At 39.5% G+C, this 23,662-nt stretch overlaps 1 protein-coding gene across 1 annotated transcript; it reads left to right on the plus strand.

Annotated features, from left to right (window-relative positions):
• Nucleotides 1-4,857: 4,857 nt before the first annotated feature.
• stc1 (stanniocalcin 1) lies at nucleotides 4,858-21,219 on the plus strand. The gene is made up of 4 exons (XM_081348994.1): nucleotides 4,858-5,142; nucleotides 18,812-18,954; nucleotides 19,476-19,687; nucleotides 20,546-21,219. The coding sequence occupies exons 1-4, from the start codon at nucleotides 5,028-5,030 to the stop codon at nucleotides 20,826-20,828; spliced, it is 753 nt and encodes a 250-aa protein (XP_081205120.1). The 5' UTR covers nucleotides 4,858-5,027; the 3' UTR covers nucleotides 20,829-21,219.
• Nucleotides 21,220-23,662: the final 2,443 nt, after the last annotated feature.

The raw sequence follows: 23,662 nt of genomic DNA on the forward strand, positions 1-23,662 counted from the left end.
TCTACTTCAGAGTAAGGTCTAACCCAGCACAATAGGAACTACCAGTGATGTAATTGTACGTCGACTAGCCAAACACATGCCATGCGAAACACCGGTACCCGCCAATCTTTAAAAAACAGTGTAAACACACTGTTTTACTCCATGAAAAAAGCAATAGATGAACAGACGCCAAAGTCCAGGCACTTCTCAATCCTCCATCCCAAAGATGTTGACGTTGTTGAATGGCGTGCTTAAGTTACGACGCTTTCAGCCGGCTTATGTCACTTCAGAGTGTCTACTGGCAGTGTGAATGCAACCTGGGCTTTTAGACATAAACTCGAGAAATTCCCTAAGCACTTCCCCTCGGGGGACTCCCTGCCACCATCCCAAGTGCGTTCCACTTTGTCAAATGGGCGAGGGAAGTTTATATGGACAGGCCCTCGTCCCCTTGATTTTGATCGAGGGAGCGAGTCTACTCAATATGTACACTTCAAGCAGCTCTATATATCCAGCAATTCAACTTGATTGTGACGTCACAGCAGATCGCTCTTAACCATATGATATATTAAAGTCCCCCTGTAGTCAATCATTTTATGACTTAAAACTCATCTTTGATCACCAAAATGACATTTAAATGTTTTTTTTCCTGTGAAAAATAATCTTCATGCTTTAAAATAGCTTGAATGCAACTTTACACCCTTGCTTCATTTAGTATACGCGGATCCACAAATATGCTGATTAGCCCTGCCTCCACTCACTCACACCAGCTCAGAGATCCACTCAGCCAACTTACTGAGGTAAACGCTGCACAATGGTATCGCTCTTTACAACGTAGGACACATAACGATAATTAAAATGATTAGCTTTTAGCTTGTATCAACAGCTAATAATGTGTTGCTAATGTTACACAAACTATGTTCCCGTTCGCCATCTCAATCTGCCTTCTAACAATCATCAGAAACACTCTAAATATCTCAGAACATCAGTGGAGAAAGGCATGTAGTTCATCATAACATCGTAATATACATCATACACCCACAATATTGCTAAATCTACCTGATTTTTCATATCAACAAAAAAAATACTGGGATGACCCGGCATCTCTTGAGACTCCCCTGCTAGTTCGCTGTGAATGATATGCTAAAGCCCGCCGACACATTGTTCTGATTGGTTACAGGGTAGTTTGTGAAGTCAGAAACTCCTTTTTGACACTGTCTTTTTTTCACTGCAGTTTTAAGGAGAAAATACTCAGCAATGCTGTTGACTTATGAATTTACACATGGTTTGTCTTAAAGCGCATTAAAAACACCACATAGACATATAAACAACATTAAAAACTTGATTTTCACCACAGGGGAAAAATGTAATTATTTTGAGATTTAATCGCATAGTACTTGTAGCTACCCTATGTTCACAGTCAAAGTTTATACTATTGATAAATATATATTTTTTAGTGCAATTTTATATTTCTCCAACAGCTCATATACCTATAGGACTTTATATATTTTCTCCAACAACATACAGTATTTGCATATAGAATGGTGCATAAAACAAATTCAAAAGTAAAAAAGGGGTTTAAATAGTGAATTCCAAGTGATCAAGGGCTTAGTGTGTTCCATTTAAACCTCATGCACGAGTTCCGCCAGTGGTAACATCAATGACGCACATCATAGTCCACGAGACGGAGGGAAGTTAGCGAGTGAAGGGCATAACAATTCGGAGTGGAACGCATCCCAGGAAAATGGCCCTATAGGTGATAAGGAAAAGCCCCAATACTCCATCCTGTTTGTTGTTGTAATGCTTTCTTCACCTTGTTGATAATGTAAAATGTTGTAGAACTAAATTATGGAATGAATTTTGATGTTCTAGTTGCTCAGTTAACAACAGACTAGCATAGGGGTGAAATCAATCACAGTTTTGCATCATACTGCCGTTTATTGGCCAAAAGACTTGCAATAAGTTGCTGAAAGAATACAAGAATGAACCTTTTTGGAGTAGCAGACACGATATCTGCTTGATTTTTTCTGCTGTGTGTTGTCCACCTGTGGTGAAAATCGAGCGTTTAATGTTGTTTATATGTCTATGTGGTGTGTTTAATGTGCTTTAAGACAAACCATGTGTAAAATCACAAGTCGACACCATTGCTGAGTATTTTCTCCTTAAAACTGCAGTGAACCAAAGACAGTCTCAAAAACACGCTTTGAAATCGCTGGTGTTTCTGACGTCACAAACTACCTTGTAACCAATCAGATCAACGTGTGATCGTCAACCAGTGGATCTCTGAGCTAAGTGAGTGAGTGGAGGTGGGGCTCATTTGCATATTCATAGAATATGTATACTAAATGAGGCAAGGGTGTAAAGTTACATTCAAGCTACTTTAAGGCATGAAGAATCTTTTTTTCATGTCGTTTTGGTGATCAAAGATAGGTTTTAAGGGATAAAATGATTGACTGCAGGGGGACTTTAAAGCTGTCAATATATTTGACAAATGAAGCAGGCCACTAGAAGTTGAGAAGTCCGATACATTCGTAATAAAGTTGTCGCAATAAATTAAACTAGAGATCTACCATAAAACACATCTACAAATCAAACCACTGAACACTAAAGGCTTTAAAAACATCATTTAAAAAGCTTGTTATAGACCAAAGAAGCTTGGGAGGAATCCAGCCCACCAATTTAATGGAATCTGTAAAGAAGAAAAAAATACTACAATCTAACAATTTCTTATTGGCAAGTTACTGAACTTCGAATCTCATCTGTTTTTGGCTAAATCTGAGTGAAAAGAGATTGACCTTTCCTAACCCCTATTGTATTTTTCACCATTACTAGTGAAATTAGTGTAAGAAAAGAAGTGCATTCAGTCTTGATGAAGCGTTTAGGGTTTCACTTGTATTAGCAAGTAAATGTTGCATCATGTACAATCACTGTCTAACCACAAAGTTAAAGGCTGAATATATCAGGACCACTGGTGCATTTTAAAGAGGTAATATTGCAGTGATGTGATTTGATAAATGAAGCGGCTGAGGTCTGTTTCTCTGTGCTCCGGTCAAACAGTTTTGCCAAGGCAAAATAGTAGATAAGACCTAGTGAATCATCTGATGGCGTTGCAGAGGATGTGGTGATCTGTAAGTAGGGGGTGAGGCACAAATCCATTCATGACTCACTATCCATTGATGGTGTTTTCACTTGGAAACACCTGCTGGAAGTACCACACGCACAGATGGGAAAAGAGCTCAGATGCAGTCTGCGTTACTCAGCAAATGAAGAATGTTTGTTGAGGGCTGGTATAATAACCGGTGATGTTAATAAAGTTCAGAGTGAACCTTGTTCCTATGTCACTGTAAAAACAGGGTCCAGTGTATCAAAACAAGTGTGACCATTTTGCACAATGTCTGTTTTTGCTGTTTTGTTTAATCAAATATTGCTTTTTAAATTGTGCTGAAATGCCTGAATATATGACAGCTTACCCCATATAGAGTCACGACATGAACAAGCAAAACACAAGTCAGCATGACTTGTCCTAAGTTTATATTTTTTTTTCCCCTTGGCAATAAGGTGGAAATGTTTAATAGCTTATTGTAGTTACAAATCAAGGTGTGTGTCTTTACAGAAATGCACAAATGAACCTAGGCTATATTGTGGGGGGAAAGTGGGTCGAATAGCCCCAGTGATAAATTAAAGGGTGTTCAGAATATAACACTTTTCTTTCATTTTCCTTCAAGGCTTAAAATAAGCAGTTTTTTTCACTAAACCATGACTGTGCTGATTGGGCGAGTCTTCACGCGCAGACTTCAGTGTAACATCACTCGTGCGCTTCTGCACGTGCGCCGTGCGCGAGCTTGAGTCCGCGAGTTACGAGACGCGTAAAGTCAACAATGATGGTTTCCATGAGCCACAGGATTTGTGTCAATAACTACGCAGTTTATCTCTCAGCTAGAGAAAATTCCGTCTGCTTCACCGACAATAGCGCCATTATAGTAAAGGGTCCATCAAAATGCCAAAGCGATAAAAATGCGAGTCATTTGAATAACTTCAAATGTTATTTCTCAAAGACAGTTAAGAAAAACAAAGAACGCAATACATTTGACTAAAACGCGATCCTGGTAATCACACAGTGCCAAAGCTTGTGCAGACAGTTGAAATATAATAGGCTAGATGGATTACTGAATGAAACAAAAAGATAAAGAAAAACAAGCTCTCATTGTTCAAAGCGAGTAATGAGATTTAGAATTGCATTACAATAACAGGAAGGGGGTTATATGGATGCCATGTTATGCAATTTTAAATCTCAATTTTAACTATCTTTTTTGATACATTATGAGGATGTGTCAGACGCTGGTTCGTTGCTGGTTTTAAAGGAGTTTGGTCACTTTTGGGCTTGTCTGGCATGATAAACGAGCCAAAACCAGCAAACCATCTAAGACTTTTTTTTTTCTTTTTTTTTGTATGGAACATAGTTGCTGCGTTTAGAAGCATATGATAAAGTTGCACAATCTAATCTACTATTCTGTTGTCTGTTTGCTGGTTTTAGATGGGTTTTGCACTGGGAGAGAAGCATTTCTTTCTTTTTTCAGTAGGGTAAAGTTGAGCTAAATCAAACATAAGCTCTGTTATATATGAGACAAGCTCAGGTCTGTGTCTTTGAAGTAGCTATGTCTATTTGTATATAACAACAGTGCGCGAGGATGTGTGCGTTTTCCCCAAGTCATAAGGAACAGCAAACTTTACGCCATACGAGAAGCCCATTTAAATGCTACGGATCAATGAATGAAAGTTTGAGCTGTGGCTGTGTAAGAGCGCCTGCTGTGATGTGATTGGGCTGAGCGGCGAGCTCGTGATGCTCGGGCACATATAAAGCGCGACCTGCGCTCCTGTCATGCACGCGGCTGGAAGAAGAAACTGCTGAAGAGATCAGCCGGACAGACAGACGGAGCCTTCATGATACTGCCCACATCACACGCATTTCCTCAACCGCACACCGCGCAACACCTAAAGGAAGCCCTCTTTTATTGCCCTTCATAGAAGCCCCCAGTGTCATTTAGTGAGAGATGCCGCCAAGGACCGGACTTTTGCTGCTCGCCGTGCTCATCGCCTCCGCGTATGAACTGGATCTGAACGAATCCTACTCGCCCAGGAGAGCACGCTTCACCCACAACAGCCCCTGTAAGTAGGAAGCGTTCGGGAATAATGAGCCGGTTGTGTGCTGATGCGCGTGCATTGGGCTTTTGCTTGGTGTATAGGGTAGTCAGATCATATGAGAGCTGTCATCTCGTCTTTGATGAGCTCTCATCCAATGCATCTATTGACCTGCTCTGTGACAGATGTATTAGCTATATCATGTTCATCATCCTCTGACCCGCATACGAGGACTCATCATATCTCATGATGAGCTGCTTTTGATGCATTGAGCGCGATGATTGAATGTGAATGATGATGGTGATGATTCCGCCGTCGCTTTTAGCCTCAAAAGCAGGAGTTTCTACATTGGGGGGGAAATGCTACTGCAAAAAAAAAAAAAAAAGACAACAGCTTTTACTGTAAAATTAAAAGTAAAATCTATGAATTAGGCTACCCTATAATTTAAAAGAATATGCAATACATACACTTTTAAAATCGTGTATCTTTTAAGTAAAAAGTATGAATTGCATTATTATAGGCTATGTAGAAGAAAAATGAGTTCAGTTTGGCAATACAATAAACGCACACCTTATTATTTACAGAAAAAAGTACTATATTATAGACTTTAATGGCACAATGAATGAATCAATCTCCTTACTATTAATGAAGATTAATGACCAAATTCACTGCATGCAATCCATCACATTTGTTTAGATTTTCCACTCCTTTAATCTGGATTGGTCGAACATGTCAAGAGTGCTGGTATTTTATATAACAGAACTGGGTTCCAACATGCATTTGGCATGTAAAAACATAACTGGCCAAATTCTGTGTGGAATGTGAATATTTACTTCTTATTTATAGAATTGCATCCTCATAATCATCCAATGTACTGAATATCAGTACGGCTTTGTCATGCTGATATCCACTATTACAGCATTATTGCTTGTGTGATAATTGCATTATTTTGTGTGTTACTCTGATAGTGTTTTGCATTTGTGTGGGTGACACTGGTTCTGTCTTAATGTTTATTATTAGCCACAGTTCTTCCGTTTTTATGATCTTAAAGTCATCATGTAATCTTCCATTATGGTATTAGCACAGTTTACAGTAGCAAATATTTTAATAGCTTAACGTCGGTATTGACATTATATCATTTAATGGTATATCATCACTGTATTGTTTTACACTAAGTTCTGGCTACCAGGTTACTATAAAACAAAAAAATGTTGTTTTTTTTTGTTTTTGTTTTTTGGCATCAAATTGGACAGGTAGATTTATCAATGTACAAAGGTTCCAAAGAGGGGGTTTTCACAGGATTGCTACAGAAGAACCATTTTTTGGTTCCCCAAAGAACCTTTCAGTGAACAGTTCTTAAAAAACATGTTTTAATGTGAAGAACATTCTAAGGTTGCACTTTATTTTACAGTACGTGCACTTATGTGTACTTACCTGACAAAATACTGGGTAATATAAGGTAAGTACATGGGTTAAGGTTAGGTTTAGGGGTAGGTTCAGGGTTAGTACCTATTACCCAGTTGTTGCGATTACTGTAATAAGTGCATCATATGTACATGGGGAACACGACTGTAAAATAAAGTGCTACCCATTTTAATAATCTAAAGAACCTTTTGTGGAATGGAAAGGTTCAAAGGAACAATCAATCCCATAAAGAACCTTTTTTTAACAAAAAAATGTAGAACATTCAAAATCTCAATATGGACAAAACCAAACCAGAGTGAAATCTCAAAGGGTGATACTATTAAACCCTCCTATAAAGGACCATTTAAAAAATAAAAAAGAACATTTTCACAAACATTACATATTTAATCTCTACCGTGCTTTCTAAATAGATATACATCATTGTTCCATTACTAATTTTCTGTGAAAGGCTGATTCACTATATAAAAGGCTTTCCCCGGTGAGGTCATTCTATCCATGTTCCAGCTCTCATCAAATACACCTGAACCAGCTTACCAAGCTCTTCTGGTTTATTTGAAAATGACAGGTGTAGAACATCCCATAGCAGGTGTAAAGATTGTGCAGGTAGAGAATTGGAGGGTGTGCGGTTCGCTTACACTAATTTTAATGGAGTAGGATGCTTTAAGTGACATTGTGTGCACCTGAAAGGACCCAACACTATTGCAGATGACTAAATGTTCTGACTTACTGCTCATTATATTGAAACTGAAGATCTGGTGTCAGTGTTTCAAAGGGTTCTTGCTTTGTCAGTAATTAATATGCTGCAGAGAAAAGCTTGTCCAAGTGTCAAATAGTGGATCTGTGTGTGGTGTGGGACGCTCAGTTCCGTTCTGTCTCTGGTCAGGACGTGAAAACCTTTGTCAAACTCCACTTGGTATTTGCATAACTTCCTGTTGTACTTAGTTGCCAGGGAGACATGTACTGACTCAGTGCTTTTGAGACAAAGCGACACTGGTGCACCAATAATTCCAAAAGAGCAAAATGAACAGTATATACTTTACAAAACATAATATGTAGGGCATATAAAAAATAAAAAAAAGAGTATGGCTAAAAAGAAAAGGTGTTTTTTTTTATTTTTATATGTTTCATTTATTTGCCAAATATTTATTGAGATCTGTTTTATAGAGTTCATTTTTTTACAACTGCAATTTATTAAGTTTTTAATGTTGTTTATATGTCTATGTGGTGTTTTTAATGTGCTTTAAGACAAACCATGTGTAAATTCATAAGTCGACACCATTGCTGAGTATTTTCTCCTTAAAACTGCAGTGAACCAAAGACAGTCTCAAAAACGCAGTTTGAAATCGCTGGTGTTTCTGACGTCACAAACTACCTTGTAACCAATCAGATCAACGTGTGATCGTCAACGAGTGGATCTCTGAGCTGAGTGAGTGAATGGAGGCGGGGCTCATCTGCGTATTCATAGAACCGCATATACTAAATGAGGCAAGGGTGTGGAGTTACATTCAATCTATTTTAAGGCATGAAGCAAAAAAAACAATGTTTAAATATGTCATTTTGGTGATCAAAGATGAGTTTTAAGGGATAAAATTGTCGTCTACAGGGGGACTTTAAGGCTCCTCTGTGTCAGTGCCGTTGATGAAACGACCAATGGGATCTTCAAATAGTGATTAAGTTGAGTGATTAAAACCTGAATAAGAAGAACCGGCAGATTTTTATTTTGTACTCACACATTTAACTTAAAATTATCATGTAATCTCAACTTAAATATTTTTAGTAGTGGAAACTTGGCCCGCTTTAACTTGCAAATTCAGTAATTGTTAACTTGCTAATTGGTAACAATGTTTTGAGATAATTAGCATAGCATAGCGATTGCTGAATAAGTATGACAAGATAAAATATTTAATGTACATCTGTTCTCAATCCAAGCTCATGCTCCACTCGTCACCATGATGGTAACCCTTTCAAAAATCCCAACATAACAGAAACTCGTCTAAATTAAGCATAGCAAAACATTAAACAAAGCATGCTGGGAAATAGAAATCCCAGCCCAGTTTCAGTTCAATTTAAGTTTGTCTATATTAAAAGAATCAAGTTCATAAAACAATGAAGCAAATTTACAGTAAGTTTACAGAACATTCGTAAACTATTGAACTCTACTTGAAATATTAAAACAATTGCAATGCCGTCTCCAAATGTGCGAGGTACAGCTGAGTCATGCATTTGAGTCTGGTGTGGAACACTGACAATCAGGGCCACAAGTTCAAGTCAGGGTCACGCGCTGTGCAAGTTGAAATCTGAACAGGTAGCTATGCAAGTGTAGAAAATGAATTATTCATTCCAACAATTCATCCTATTAGTCTGTGTGTGTGATATCACCTGTCAAGAACAGTACATAGGGGCTCTGATAACTTACCCAGTTGAGGTTTTACAGCACTTGATGATACATGACTGAGTAAGAGAGAAAGCAAACACAAGACTGCGCATTGTCTATTGATGTGTTTTCCTGGATCTCAGATGAGTCCTGACCTGTCAGGGCCCATCACAGTACCCTCAAAATGATCAGAGTGAGCAGGCCAAGCTGTATTCAAGTTTCATTAGTCACAATATATCTAATCATCATGCCTGTTTTCCCACTGCAATACAATAAGTGCTCTATGAAAGCATCAAATGCAATATCAAACCCATATTTTACACCTCTTCCCAGCCATGTGCAGTTTAAGTGAAGGGACATCCCCTTAACGTTGTGGCCCAATTCATCCGTAACCGTACTTTCCCCTGTAAAGTTACTGATGACGTCTAGAGGGGTGTCTGATAATAAAAAAAGGCCCTCTTATAATCCAACAACAGTAGCAAAATCCGAGTAATTTAACTTTGTTTTTTGACGGTCCCTGTATTTTTCCTGGGAGATGCAGTGTAATTTGGCTTCATCATGCATTTGAATTAAAAATTCCTTATTAAAGAGGGTACTTATAACTGAATGTAATGATTTGGACACTTAAATGTATGTTATTTGCAAATGTATATTAAATGCAATTAGTTGAACTTAAGTGTTTTTTTATCCACTTAAGTATAGGACTTATCTTTATACTTCATAATTATTTATATCATCTTTGGAATATGGTTTTGACATTGTAAGTGTACTGTTGAATGTACTGTCAAGCATTTATGGTACAGTATATTAAAATATATTTTTCTATTGAAACCTGTATGTCATGTATTTGAATTAGGGCTGCACGATTCATCGCAATTAACATGAAATCGCGCTTAAACTGATTTGGTTTGTTGCAATTATGAAATCGCAAATGCTGCGATTATTTTTTATTTGCTGCTTGTCAGTGACGGACAGCTCTGTGATCAGTAGCAAACCATCTGAAAGCACTGCGAGTTTAAGCCACTTATAACGTGCATTTGAAAAAGCAACACACGCCAAACATCTTTCCAAACATGAAAAGCATTTATGAACCTCCTGTCCAACAAAGGACAACAAATAAAAATAAAAATTCAAAGAGTTTCAATCTTCTTTTTATTCAGCTACAGCTATAGTATGATGCCCATCTATAGTCAAGTCCCAAAATAGATAAATAGCCCTGGATAAGATGCAGTAGGCATTTTTGAGGAAAAGTACTTCAAGTGTTGTTTCTATATGATTTTTAGGTGCTGAATCCATTTCTGCCGTATAACAAGTTGTAAACATCACTGTTTTGGCATAAACAATAAAAACAAAATGGCTGCCAAAATTAACTGCAAAAATGTATTGCAGTTTAAACATTAAACATTAGAACTAAACTATGCATTCTCAGAATATTTAAACATGTAAACAATGAAAAAACAACATTAACAGTTTTTAATGGCTGCTGGAATTATGCCAAGGTACCAAGGTACACTGGGAAGCATATATCAGTGGAAATATGCAGTTATGCCCAGCCCGAAGGGGGGGACTTGGAATACACATGACCCCAGGGGGCTGCATATTGAGAATCACTGGGGTGTCCAGCCGCAGGTGGAATATTTCAAACCCAGGGGTGGCAAGGTGGCTTGCCAAGGGAAAGACACATGCTCAGAGAGGCTTAACAGTGGAGGTCGCACAGAGGCCATGTTAGGTGTCGCCCAGCCTGCAGCTCTACAGATGTCTGTTAGCGAGGTGCCATGCGCTAGAGCCCAAGAGGATGCCACACTCCGGGTGGAGTGGACCATCACACCAAAGGGGCATGGTCGACCATGCTGCTGGTAAGCCAAAGCAATGGCATCCACTATCCAGTGAGACAACCTTTGTTTGGAGAGAGCCTTTCCCTTCAGCTTCCCACCATGACAGACAAAGAGCTGGTCTGAAGTCCTGAAACACTGCTTTCTGTCTACGTAAGCACGGAGGGTGCGTACTGGGCAGAGCAGTGCCAAGGCTGGGTCTGCGTCCTCCAAGGGCAGCGCTTGCAGGTTCACCACCTGATCTCGAAAGGGTGTGGTGGGAACCTTGGGCACATATCCAGGCCAGGGTCTCAGGATCACGTGAGAGTTAACCGGTCCAAATTCCAGGCACGCTCTGTCAACCGAAAATGCCTGCAGGTCCCCTACCCTCTTGATGGAGGCCAATGCAACCAGGAGCGCTGTCTTCATTGACAGGAACTTAAGCTCCACTGATTGCAGAGGCTCAAAGGGAGCACTCTGAAGGGTAGTTAGAACCACTGAGAGGTCCTAAGAGGGAACGAGAGGAGGGCGAGGAGGATTCAGTCTCCTCGCTCCCCTCAGGAACCTGGTGATCAGGTCGTGCTTTCCTAGAGACTTACCATCAACTGCGTCGTGATGTGCGGCAATGGCGGCACTATACACTTTCAGGGTGGAGGGAGACAGCGTTCGCTCCAACCCTTCTTGCAGGAAGGAAAGCACGACACTGATCGGGCATTTCGTGGGTTCTTGAAGTTTAGAAGAACACCAGTTCACGAAGAGGTTCCACTTCAACGCATAGAGATGTCTCGTGGACGATGCTCTAGCGGAAGTGATGGTAGCCACCACCGCAGGTGGTAGGGTACTCAAACCTGCCTCGTCCCGTCCAGGAGCCACACGTGGAGTTTTCAAAGATCGGGACCAGTGGCGGATTTAGCAAATCGGGGGCCCAAGGCGAAGGTAGGCTATGGGCCCCTACCCATCCAATCTTTAAAAGAGAATGAAAAAAATATTTACCGACTGAATGGTGGATAGGCAGGTAAAGCTAATCTATGGGGAAGTAAAGGTTAGAGAGGAGAGAAAAAACGTCCCCTTTAAACCCTGCATAGGCTACACTTCTTTACTCCTAAACAGAAACATGTTACAATGTTTACATGGTACAATTTCTGGTAAGCTATGTTTTTTTTTTTTGCTTGGCAAATTTCACCATTTCGATTCAATTCTTGTGATTTGATTCAATATTGACTCATTTGGATAAATATTAGGTAACGTTTCACAAGACAAGTTTTACTTTTTCTCAAAAAAAAAAAAAAAAAGCCCTCTCAGCTGGTATAATTTAAGGTTAAAATAAGTAATATAGTACACATATTTAGCCAAATACTCTCTATAGCTCTTTTTTTCTAGCCAATTAAATGGCTTTCCTGAGGTAGCCTAAATGTTATGTGACGATTGTTCTCCAGCTGTTTTACCTCTTTCCGCGGTTGAAAAACACTTATTGATCGATATTATGAATGAGGAATATACATTTCGGTAAGTTATACTGTATCTTTCAACATTGTTAATTCGTGTTTATTTACTATTAGCTAGAGATGACCAGTTCACGTGCCGCTATAGGAATCTGTTACGTCACATACAAACGGCAAAACGGTATTTATTGTTTGAATTTCATAATAGAATTGACAGAATCTGAGAGCTGAGATTTTTTTAAATATCAAGATTCATAAACTGCTCAGTTTTGTCTGTCGATCTCAGTGTCCTCTTTGCTTCACGATTTTTCTGTGCGTTTGACGTTGTTGTTCCTGATCTGTATCCCCAACAGTAGCCGTAAAAAAGTTTGTCATCTTTGGCAGCGTTCCCAAATACTTATCAGCGTCTTTTCACTTGTTTTCTTTTATTTGAGCCGCTTGGGTAACTTCGAAACTTTAAATTTTCGCGTTTAGACTCGTCTTGCTCTGGGGATCAATTGCTCTATTTCCCAGTCCTCCTGTTACTGCGTGTTGTTTATCTTTCGCGCGGCGCACTTTTTGCACAGCCTTGTCACTTTCGCAGATGCGCAGTAAAAAAAAAAGTGAGATAATGGAATAGTCCAATGTAGTGAGGCGGGGGGGCCCCCTCCTGTCTACGACACTAATGATTGATGCCATTTTTCGCAAATGGAGTTTTAGAAATATATAATAAAAAAATAATAAAAAAATAAAAACTTAAGCATAAGTTAATAGGGCATTTTGGGGGCCCCTAGGTAGCTCGGGGCCCAAGGCAATTGCCGACCTTTGCCTAATGGTAAAGTCCGCCCCTGATCGGGACGAGGGTGCCATAAGGTGAGCAGGTCCTTCCTCAGGGGATTTGGCCAGGGAGGTGCTGTCGCGAGGAGTACTAGTTCTGGGAACCAGGTGCAGTTGTGCCAATACGGGGCAACCAAAATTACCTGCTCCTCGTCCTCCCTGATCTTGCGCAAAGTCTGCGCAAGAAGGCTCACTGGGGGAAACGCATACTTGCAGAGGCCCCGCGGCCAGCTGTGCACCAGTGCATCCGTGCCGAGCGTGTCCTTGGTCAGAGAATGACTCCATATGAGGAGGTGGCGGGCAAGTTGCGACATACAGCGGGAGCACAGACCACCTTGTCGGTTGATGTACGCTACTGTCGTGGTATTGTCTGATCGGACTAATACGTGCTGACCCGTGAGCAACGCACAGAAGCGGTGCAGGGCGAGACGTACGGCCTGCAACTCAAGGCAATTGACATGCCAAAGGCGCTGGGAAAACTGAGGTTCGTCCACGGGGTGAAGGTCTGACGGCAGGTCGAAGTCACTGGGACTCGGAGCGTGCCGTGTTGCCATGCCCTCGCTCGTAAGCTGCGCACACATGGCGACCGAGTCAATTTCCATACCATGCACGGAGCAGAGTTTGCTCTTCTCCCAGTCGACCCGAAGGCCCAGACAAGCTAGGTGCCGGAGCACTAGGTCCCTGTGTTCACAAACCTTGTCTCGAGAGTGAGCTAGGATCAGCCAGTCGTCGAGAGGAACAAGGGCTGCTTCGACAACCCTCGTGAAGACGCGAGGAGACAGGGCTAGCCCGAAAGGGAGAACTGCGTACTGGTATGCCTGCCCCTCAAATTATATATTTATATATATATATATATATATATATATATATATATATATATATATATATATATATATATATATTTAAATATATATATATATATATATATATATATATATATATATATATATATATATACATACTGGTATGCCTCATTTGCATATGTAAACATGACATTTTAGAAAACTTGTAATACAAAAAATGTCTGTCTCTATGTAAGTGAAAAACTGGAAAGGTTTTATGGTGATATCTATAACTTAAAAAATTTACCCTATCCACCTGTAGTGTTTCGGCTGTGAATAATGCACCTATTGTTTCGATAACAATTACAAGAAAATGGGACCCTTATTTCAATGTTATACGGTGGATCCTTATTCAGGAGACATTGAACTTTCTAAAAATGTGGTATAACAACTTTTCCTCAAAAATGCCTACAGGGTTACACAATCTTGAAGATTCGGACCTGACTACTACTTCTGTGGCGGGCATATTTGGAGTTTCTGCTTGAGAGCGCCCTCTGGCTTTCAGATGGAGCAGCATTTACTACTGAGCACAGAGCTGTACTTCACTGACAAGCTGTGCATAAAATAATCGCACCCTTTCGATTAATCGCGCAGCCTTAATTTGAATATAATTTTAATTACACCTTTGTAATAGTGAAGTTGTAATTTAGTACATTTAAAATATAATAACTTTAAATCTAATACTGAATAACACAACAGTTAAAATTATAATCAAGTGATTTACATGTGCTTTAGTATGTTAGTCAACAAAATAAGTGTACTTCTTTAAAAGCACAACAAATGAGTATTAAAACATAATGATTTAAATTGCACAACAAATGAGTATTAAAACATAATGATTTAAATTGTACTTTAAGGTAAAACTTGTTTTGACATGATTACAAAGTGCACTTTTTAAAAGTGTACTTAAGAGTGTTAAACAGTCATGAAAGTTTACTCTATTACTCTCATATTAGTGCCATTTTATTTCAGTAATATAATATCTGGTCAGTTGCTATTTGCACTAAGTGAAAATAGCAATAGATTGTACTTTCACTAAAGCAGCATTTTCTTTGCAATAAGTGTAAATAGTAGTTAGATGCTATTTATACTTAGAAATAGTGGCAGACACTATTTGCACCTCAGTGTTGTTGTACATTAAATGGTATGCAGTAATAACATAGAGTGTAAATTATTACATTTATTAAAATTATTAAATGAGGATTTAGACCGTACCATAGTACTGAGACAGCTCTCATTACAGTTACAAATTATTTGCTCTTATCATCCGAATGTGGTTGTATCTCTCTATTAGTGTTACTGGATCTTATTGCTGCATTTGACACCATCGACCACAACATTCTTTTGAATAGACTCGAAAATTATGTTGGTAGTAGTGGAATAGCATTGGCATGGTTCAAATCATACTTATCTGACCGTTATCAGTTTATAATAGTAAACGAAGAGATGTCATATCAATCACAAGTTCAGTATGGCGTACCACAAGGCTCAGTACTAGGACCGTTGCTGTTCTCCCTGTACATGCAACCCTTGGGAGATATCATTAGGTAGCATGGCATTAGTTTTCACTGTTATGCTAATGATACTTAGCTGTATATTGCTTTGCGCCCTGACAAAACTTACCAATTCACAAAATTAACGGAATGCATAGCTGATATAAAAAACTGGATGACCAGTCATTTCCTACTACTTAATTCTGAAAAAACAGAGATACTAATTATTGGACCAAAAAACTCTGCACGTCATACCTAGAATATTGATGGATGTTCTGTCAAGTCTTCGTCGTAGGTTAGGAACCTGGGTGTGCTCTTTGATACCAATCTTTCATTTGAAAACCACGTTTCTAGCATCTGTAAAAACACATTCATTCATCTTAAGAATATATCTAAATTATGGCATATGCTCTCAATGACAAATGCGGAACAGTTAGTTCATGCGCTCATGACCTCAAGACTAGATTATTGTAATGATCTAATGGGTGGTTGCCCTGCACGCTTAATAAACAAACTACAGCTGGTCCAAAACGCAGCAGCTCGAGTTCTTACCAGAACAAGGAAGTATGACTGTATTAGCCCAGTTCTGTCAACACTGCATTGGCTCCTTATTAAACATCATATACATTTTAAAATATTGCTGATTACTTACAAAGCACTAAATGGTTTAGCTTAATGGTTTAGCTAATTAGGTCAGCCGGAACCGGGAACACTTCTCATTACACCTGATGTACTCGGAGTCGTTACATCATAAGAAGAATGGCGTCTACGCTAATATTAGTCTCTCTGTTTATCCCGAGATTTACCGCAGTCCGCCGGATCCAGGCCGTATCCAGATCTGATGAAGGACCTGCGCCTAGACATGACAATGCAGCCCTGAAGTGTCAACTAGACTCTCCCCTGTGAAGGCCTCCTTCCCTTCACTTCCCCAGATAAAACATTATCAAAATGATTCCAGTTCACATGGATGACAAATGACAAAAGATTATGTATTATGCTGGCCAGACAGGTAGACAGGGAATCTGGCCAGACAGGTAATTTGGCAATGTCAATTTGTAAAGAAAGACTACGCGCCTGCGCACATATATATTCAAACGCGCATACCTAGACTAAACACATAATATCCATGTGCACGCCGTCACAGTTTTCACAGATTCACGTTTTTGAAGTTTACACGGAGATAATAATGTTTTTAAAGTTTTTTGAACTGTTTTCAGTTAAAACGGTGTCGTGTAAGCAGCCCCTAAGTTAATAACTAATGATCTTTGCAATGGAAGTGAATCAATCAAAACTAACTTTAGCTGGACAATAACTTTATTCTAGAGCTGCTGTAAAGACAAAATAATCTCTGTTACATTAATTTCCTATAATCACTGTAAAGCTGCTTTGAAACAATCTATATTGTTAGAAGAGCTATATAAATGAAGGTGACTTGACTTGACTAGTGTAAATAGACACTCTGTATTAATCTACAAGTACAGTTAGTACAGTAAGTAAAAATATATATAGGCTACTTTTAAGATTTTAAGTGCACTTCTTTTTCACATGGGTAACTAGTCTAAAAGCACCCCAAAGGCTATAAGACATGGGTCAGCAAGACACCTCAGGTTAGATCATATGAGTTTATGCACAGCACAGCACAATTTGAGGCTTTTAGTCATGTATTCACAAGGACAACTGTTCCATTGATAAGAGAGGCCAGTCATGGAAACATTTCATCATCACTTGACCTGACACCAACAGCAAATGTAGGAAAGTGATACAACTGTATTTGATATTAAAACGAAGATGTTTATCATTTTTGTGACTCTGTCATAGCTCAGGAGACTAAATAGAGTTCTCAGTTGTGTTTCGTTGAAGTATCATCTTTGTCTTGGATGCTTCTCCTTAAATTCCCTTGGATGATTAAACCCTTAAATTGACATAATAGTGGCGCTTTACTGTTTACAAATTGATCTTCATTGTAATTATCTCAATGTTACCCTGATTTTAGTTTTCGTGGTAATCAGCATTGTCGCAAGTGCTGTCAATTGAGTTTAGCTCACATTGAACCCGGAATATTCTATCAATGTGCAGATTGAGCAAATGGCCTTAACAGAATGTACTTCTGAGATCTTGCCCTAACCTGCTCCTCTGGACAATAGACATATTCACTGCATGACATTTGGGGGGTTTCTGGTTATTTCAGAAGTCTGCCTTTTGCCAGGAGCATTGACACAGCAACACACAGCCTATTTTTTCTTCAGATACAAAAGTGAGTGTGTAGCAACACCAGTCTCTCTGACACACACACACACACACACACACACACACACACACACACACCCTTGAGGTTCTTTCTCTGCGTGGCATGGGATCCCGGCCCCGCAGGCTATGAATTTGTGCGGCAAAATGTTTATAGTCTTTGGCGCGGAACTGTTGGAGGTGGTGGTTTTGGGCCTTTTAGTCACCCCGCTGAACGTTATTGTCTTGTCACATGTAAGGGTAATGGAAACAATGGGTCTTGTGCCAAAAGAGACAGTCAGCAGAACCTAATATAGAGTGGCACACATGCCCTACACCCCTCTCTCTCACTCCCTGACGACGGGGGCAAACACAGGGCACAGAACGCACAGACTACTACAAGAACCCCTCAAGGCCTGCTTGTGGGTATTCTTCATTCATTGGGTCACAGTTCCAAGAACAGAAAAATGGCTGGAATACCCATAAAATTTATGGCAGAGAGTGGAGTGGAGAAATGACGCCAATGCTTGGCTCAGTTATTGTACATTTCAGGTTGTCAAGTGGTTAGTCAAGCTTGTTGTTATTTGTCCTTTTAAGACGAAATTTGGCTTGATATCAGAACTGAATGGAAACTCACACCATGTCACACATAAAACCCTAGTACTCTTGGAGCGTTCCCGTTTGTACAACTGTTCCCTCAGACTGAATGGTATTTAAACATCCCGTGGGCTGGAAGGTGATAATGAGAACGTGTCCCCTTAAAAATGATCCCATGTTCACTTGTAAGCAAGGTGAGGAATTAATTATCTTGCCTAAATGGTTTTACAAGTTCATCGGTACTACACACAATGTGTTTCTACTTAAATAATTTCCCATGAGAATATGTTCCAGCATTAACTGCCCCATACTTCCACACTAGAAGTCCAAACAGTCTCCAAAGACTGCTCCCTCAACAACCCCAAATGGCTTTTCTCCAGGTATCTGTTCTTTGAGAGTGTACAAGCTGAACTATCCATGTAATAGAAGGATGTTAGTGTATTTCATTGACTGCAAAGAGAATTACTCATGGATGGATGGATACATGGATGGATGGATACATGGTTGGATACATGGATGGAGTACATATGTGTATTCCCAATTATTTCTGGTTTTGACTTGCCAAATATTTTGCAGTCATTTATGATTTGATCCACTGACAATACAATAAGGATAAATGTGGTCAAGAATGCTTTTAGGTTCTTGTAATGTAACAGTGGTTTTCTTTTTGCAGCGGATGTGGCACGCTGCCTGAACAGTGCACTCCAGGTGGGCTGCGGTGCCTTCGCCTGTCTTGAAAACTCAACGTGTGACACAGATGGCATGCATGACATCTGCAAGTCCTTTCTCTACAGTGCTGCTAAATTCGACACTCAGGTATGTGTTTGTATACAATTCATGGCAAAGTACAATAGCAATATATCAGTTCATCGATGGAAACACAATATCCTATTGATGTCAAAGACGCCTATTCAGCAGACAGGAAGAACCTAAGAAGCACTAGGATTGGATGAATCCTGTCAAATGAATGCTGCTGAATCCCACAGAGATGGCACTGTACTCTGAAAGGCCTGATGGGAGCTATTATCTTCAAATGTTTTTACTACAGAGTGATTTATAACGGCATTCTTAATTGATTAGTCTTATATAGAATATGCCACACTAAATGTTGCCTTAGTTTGTCACCCACCTCAAGAAAAGTTCTTATTACCAAATTACTTTATGAACTGATTCCTCAAAAATAACTGGTTCAAAAGAATGACTTGTTTGAGAATCGTTTCTACTTGTTACTGCCCAAGGTTCCACTTAATTAAAACTAAAACCTCTCCAGTTTCGTGAGATGGGTTGGAGTCACCGTTCAAGCCTGTGCTTGACGTGGTTTCCTGTTCATTCTGCAGGGAAAGGCTTTTGTGAAAGAAAGCTTGAAGTGCATCGCCAATGGCATCACTTCCAAGATCTTTCTAACAGTCAGACGGTGTTCCACCTTCCAGAGGATGATATCGGAGGTTCAAGAGGAGTGTTACAGCAAGTTGAACATTTGTAAAGTGGCCAAATCAAACCCAGAAGCCATTGCGGAGGTGGCTCAGCTACCCAGCCACTTTCCCAACAGGTAAGACTCTTGAACAGAATGAAAAGATTCTTATGGTATATACAAAAACACAGAAGGGGTTTCAGGATTGTTGACCTTACCATTATGCTAAATTTGGGAATTAAAGAATCAGTTAGGTGGATTCCCTTGTGCAAAAGTACTTTTACTTGTAATGAATGTGCACTTGTACTGTACTTCAAATCTTAAAAGTATATTTTTAAAAAAGCTGTACTTGCAGATAATATAATATTAATCAAATTAAAGGCCACTTAAGTGAACTAAAAAAGAGAGTACACTTGCATGTTTCTTAACACACTTAAGTACAATGTGCACTACTTAAGTACAATGAGTATGCTCAAGTGTATTTGTTTTTCACAAGGATTATTGACCAAGGCCTAATTGAGTTGCTTGTGTATGATTTAGCAGTGGTGAACAGATAAGGGATAAGGGTGTAAATCTGTCGTTTTGTCACGATACAATTCTCTTAGCCACTATACGATTACGATTTGCTTAGATTCAAGGGTATATTGATCGATATCACAATATTATGTGCCTATTTTACACAACCAGTCAGATTAACTTACATATGCATGCAACCAAATTATATAACATGAACATTTAACTGGAATTTGCAAATTCAAAATACAATGAGGTAGATAGTAGCTTTCATCGTTATCTGTCATGAGCTTGCTAGAAAAATTCATTGATTTTGTGGCAGCAACCAGTATTAAAAAAAATTATAATTGGTGTCATTTGAAAACGATTTTAGCACTTTCTTTCGTTTCAGATTCCCTACATTATGCAGCTTTCTAATGTAGCTTAACCATCAAATTTGTTGACGCACCCGGCTCAGTGTGAGTTTTCTCTGTCTCGCCGCAGGTTTTATGGGAAACTACTGCAGAGTCTGATGGAGTGTGACGATGAGACAGTGGACCTGGTGAGGGCAAATCTGTTGACCCGATTAGGGCCCGAGATCACCATGCTCTTCCAGCTACTGCAGAACAAGCCGTGTCCGTCTGCTGCAGTTCCTACTGGAATGGAGACTCGTGGTGGGTGGCGGTGGTCTGTCAGTCCCCATGAATACAAGCACCAGCCAAATCTACGCAACAGAGATGCCTCCAATCTCTTTGGCAAGAAACGCAACATTGGTGACAGCTCTTAACTTCAGACCAATTTGCCAGTCCAAACTTAGCCATCGAGCACACATACACAAACGCAGAGTGAAAACACACACACACACACACACACACACACACACACACACACAAAAAGAAAGCAAGACAAAACAGTGGTTTATTTTCAAAGGCTATACAGGGACACATTCCTTCTCAACTGGAAAAAGGCATGCACCAGTGCGAAAACATCTCGAATGTCAAATTCTATGTTTATCATTTCATTTTCGATGAAAAGCATTTACGCATTATTTCGAGGGGAACTCGGCCTGGTTTACAGACCGATCCGTGTGTCGTCGTGAAATCTAGCGGGAGTCATCCTGGCCATAATGTAGAGAGCTCTTAGATAGACTTATTTCCATGAAAATATCTCTAGAAACGAAAGAAAAAAAAAGATAAATAGCCTTTTGTATATGAAATATATCTTACAGAGATTACAGCAACGAAAATGTATCTGTATATAAACTGAATCTAGCGTTGATGTGAAATAGTTGGCATGTGTTATAGAAATAAGAGTGTACTATTTATTTATTAACAGATATTTTACTACTACTCTAGCTGTTAATCTCAAATTGCCACTAGCCTTTTTGTGAAACTCTCCCATTTGGTGAGAGCTATCTTTAAAGATCTATGTGCAGGAATTCATTAAAATACCAAAAAACTGAAGCTCACTTCAAACGCCGTAAATCATAAGCATCGAGTACAGCAACAGTAGATGTCAGCGATCCACACTGGACGACAAGTCATTTTTTATAAAATGAGTTAGACATGCACAGGAAGGGAGAGGTAACCTCTCTTCACATTCCTTCGGCTTCGTTTCTTTAGCTTTTTTCCCCACATTTTCTTGACTCTTAGGTCGTCTCTCTACTTATGATCTGTTCAAGTAGTACAAATAAACTCTGAGAGGAAATTCAGTTCGAAGCCCTGTTAGCGCTACGTCTAAACACATCTTTTGGCCAACTTATTGGACAGATGAACAAATTACTCCCTGGTGAATATGACATGCAGAAGTGAGTTCAAGCGCGCTGTTCCCAGCATTGCTGAGACGACAAACAAAACAAAAAGAAAAAAAAAATCTAAATGTCTATTTAAAAACGTATTAATTGACTTATTAATATTTATTTTCTTACTATATTATTTAAATGTTTATTTTATTACGTTTCTGTGGGCAATATTAGTTCATTCGGCAAGCATCGGTTTACAGATATTGTGCTTTTTAATTGCTTAGGCGTCCGTTTTTGGGAGCTGTTTTAAATTTATTTAATCAATCACTTTATTTAGTCATTCTGAGTTGACTGTACAAGACCCATGTAATGACTCTGTGCTGGTCATGGGGGAACACGCTGGTCATATGAGTCAGGCGAATGTTATATGGGACCACTATAATACAAACTTTGTCAAAAGTTTATTGAGCATTGCCACATGCTGTGTATAGTTTCAGGGTTAATCAGCTATATAGAGTATATCGTTAGCTTTAACGGAGTAACTGACATCCAGTATTTCATAGCGCTGGAGGGCGATGCGGTTCAGCCGTCGTACGTGATGCGCGAGCGGTTAATTTAGGGCAAAGTGTTTTCCCGAGCCATTCTAGACACTATGCAATACACAACGTTTCGGAAAGGCCTATTTCTCCCAGGGTGAATGGGGAAGATCTCTTTTGTAAGTGCTTCTTGGGGAAGTTCAGATTTGCAAGGAGTGGAGGGCAGCGTTTGGCTTGGGAATGACTGAGGAGCGAGGGCCAAATCCAATCAAACTACCGCAAAACCACTTTTCGACTAGTCCCGTCCAAAAATAAATTCCTTAGCAAAGAAGCCATTTCACCACTGAGCGTTTTAACCGTTAAAATGACCAATCTGCATCCCTTAATTCTTTTGAAAAACACAGCCTGGCCATTAAACGGCTTGTTTTATGGTGAACTAACGCTGGCGCCATATTGGTACTGTGGTGATAATACAGCAGTTTGATTGAATTGGACCCAAAGAGTAATGAGAGAGAAGAACCGGAGGGGCAGAATGACTGTTTTTTTCTTAAACCAAATGATCTGCAAACCTAAAAGTAATTCACCAAACTATGCAATAATCGCTATAGAAAGGTTTCAAACTAAAATCCATGCTATCGAGCCCCAAGCGGAAAAGGGGCCTTTTAAGTTTTGAGACTTAAACAGTAGCTTTTTTTTTCTTCTTCTTCTTCACCCATATGAAATCAGATCCCCAGTCCCCCCCTTTATTTTTCTGATTTCTTTATTTGACTTCCCCGTTTCTGGCCAAAATGGTTAAGTGTGTGTGTGTGTGTGTGTGTGCGTGCGTGCGTGCGTGCGTGCGTGTGTGGTTATAATAATATATGCACTTTCTGTTTCATAGGACCACTATTAAAGGGCATTGAAGCATAATCAGATTCTGCTCAAACACACCAGAATAGCTGCTGTATTCTTGTTGAACAGGCAGGGATGTAGTGGCATATAAGTGAGGATTTCTTTCTTTGGGGAAATATGGTATGATAATATCGCAATCTATTAAACACCATACCTGTACCAAGCAAAGCTGCTAAACTGATTTCCAACCCCACTGTGTTAATGTTAAAGCTGTTTTTCATTTAAAACCCCATCGACTCATGATGAGCATGACCAGTGACTCAATTATGCATTACCATTTTCAACCGCAGTTCTGGTATCTCAGCAACAAGGTGTCCATACCATCTCCAGAGAAACAGCAGCGAGTGCAGACGTTCGCCTCAAGCCAATTCAAAGACATCGGATTTCATCTTTAAAAATATGCTCGTGACCTACTCTTAAGTAGCATTAAAGTTTGATTTACGGCGACGCTGC

Source organism: Scardinius erythrophthalmus, assembly GCF_964197995.2.
Source record: "Scardinius erythrophthalmus genome assembly, chromosome: 20".
Taxonomy (NCBI): Eukaryota; Metazoa; Chordata; class Actinopteri; order Cypriniformes; family Leuciscidae; genus Scardinius; species Scardinius erythrophthalmus.

Excerpts from the sequence above, each read along its gene's own strand:
- stc1 (XM_081348994.1), top strand. The coding sequence starts at position 5,028 with ATGCCGCCAAGGACCGGACTTTTGCTGCTCGCCGTGCTCATCGCCTCC. Across the intron at positions 5,143-18,811 it reads CTTCACCCACAACAGCCCCT|CGGATGTGGCACGCTGCCTG; the intron begins GTAAGTAGGAAG and ends TTCTTTTTGCAG. Across the intron at positions 19,688-20,545 it reads CCCAGCCACTTTCCCAACAG|GTTTTATGGGAAACTACTGC; the intron begins GTAAGACTCTTG and ends GTCTCGCCGCAG.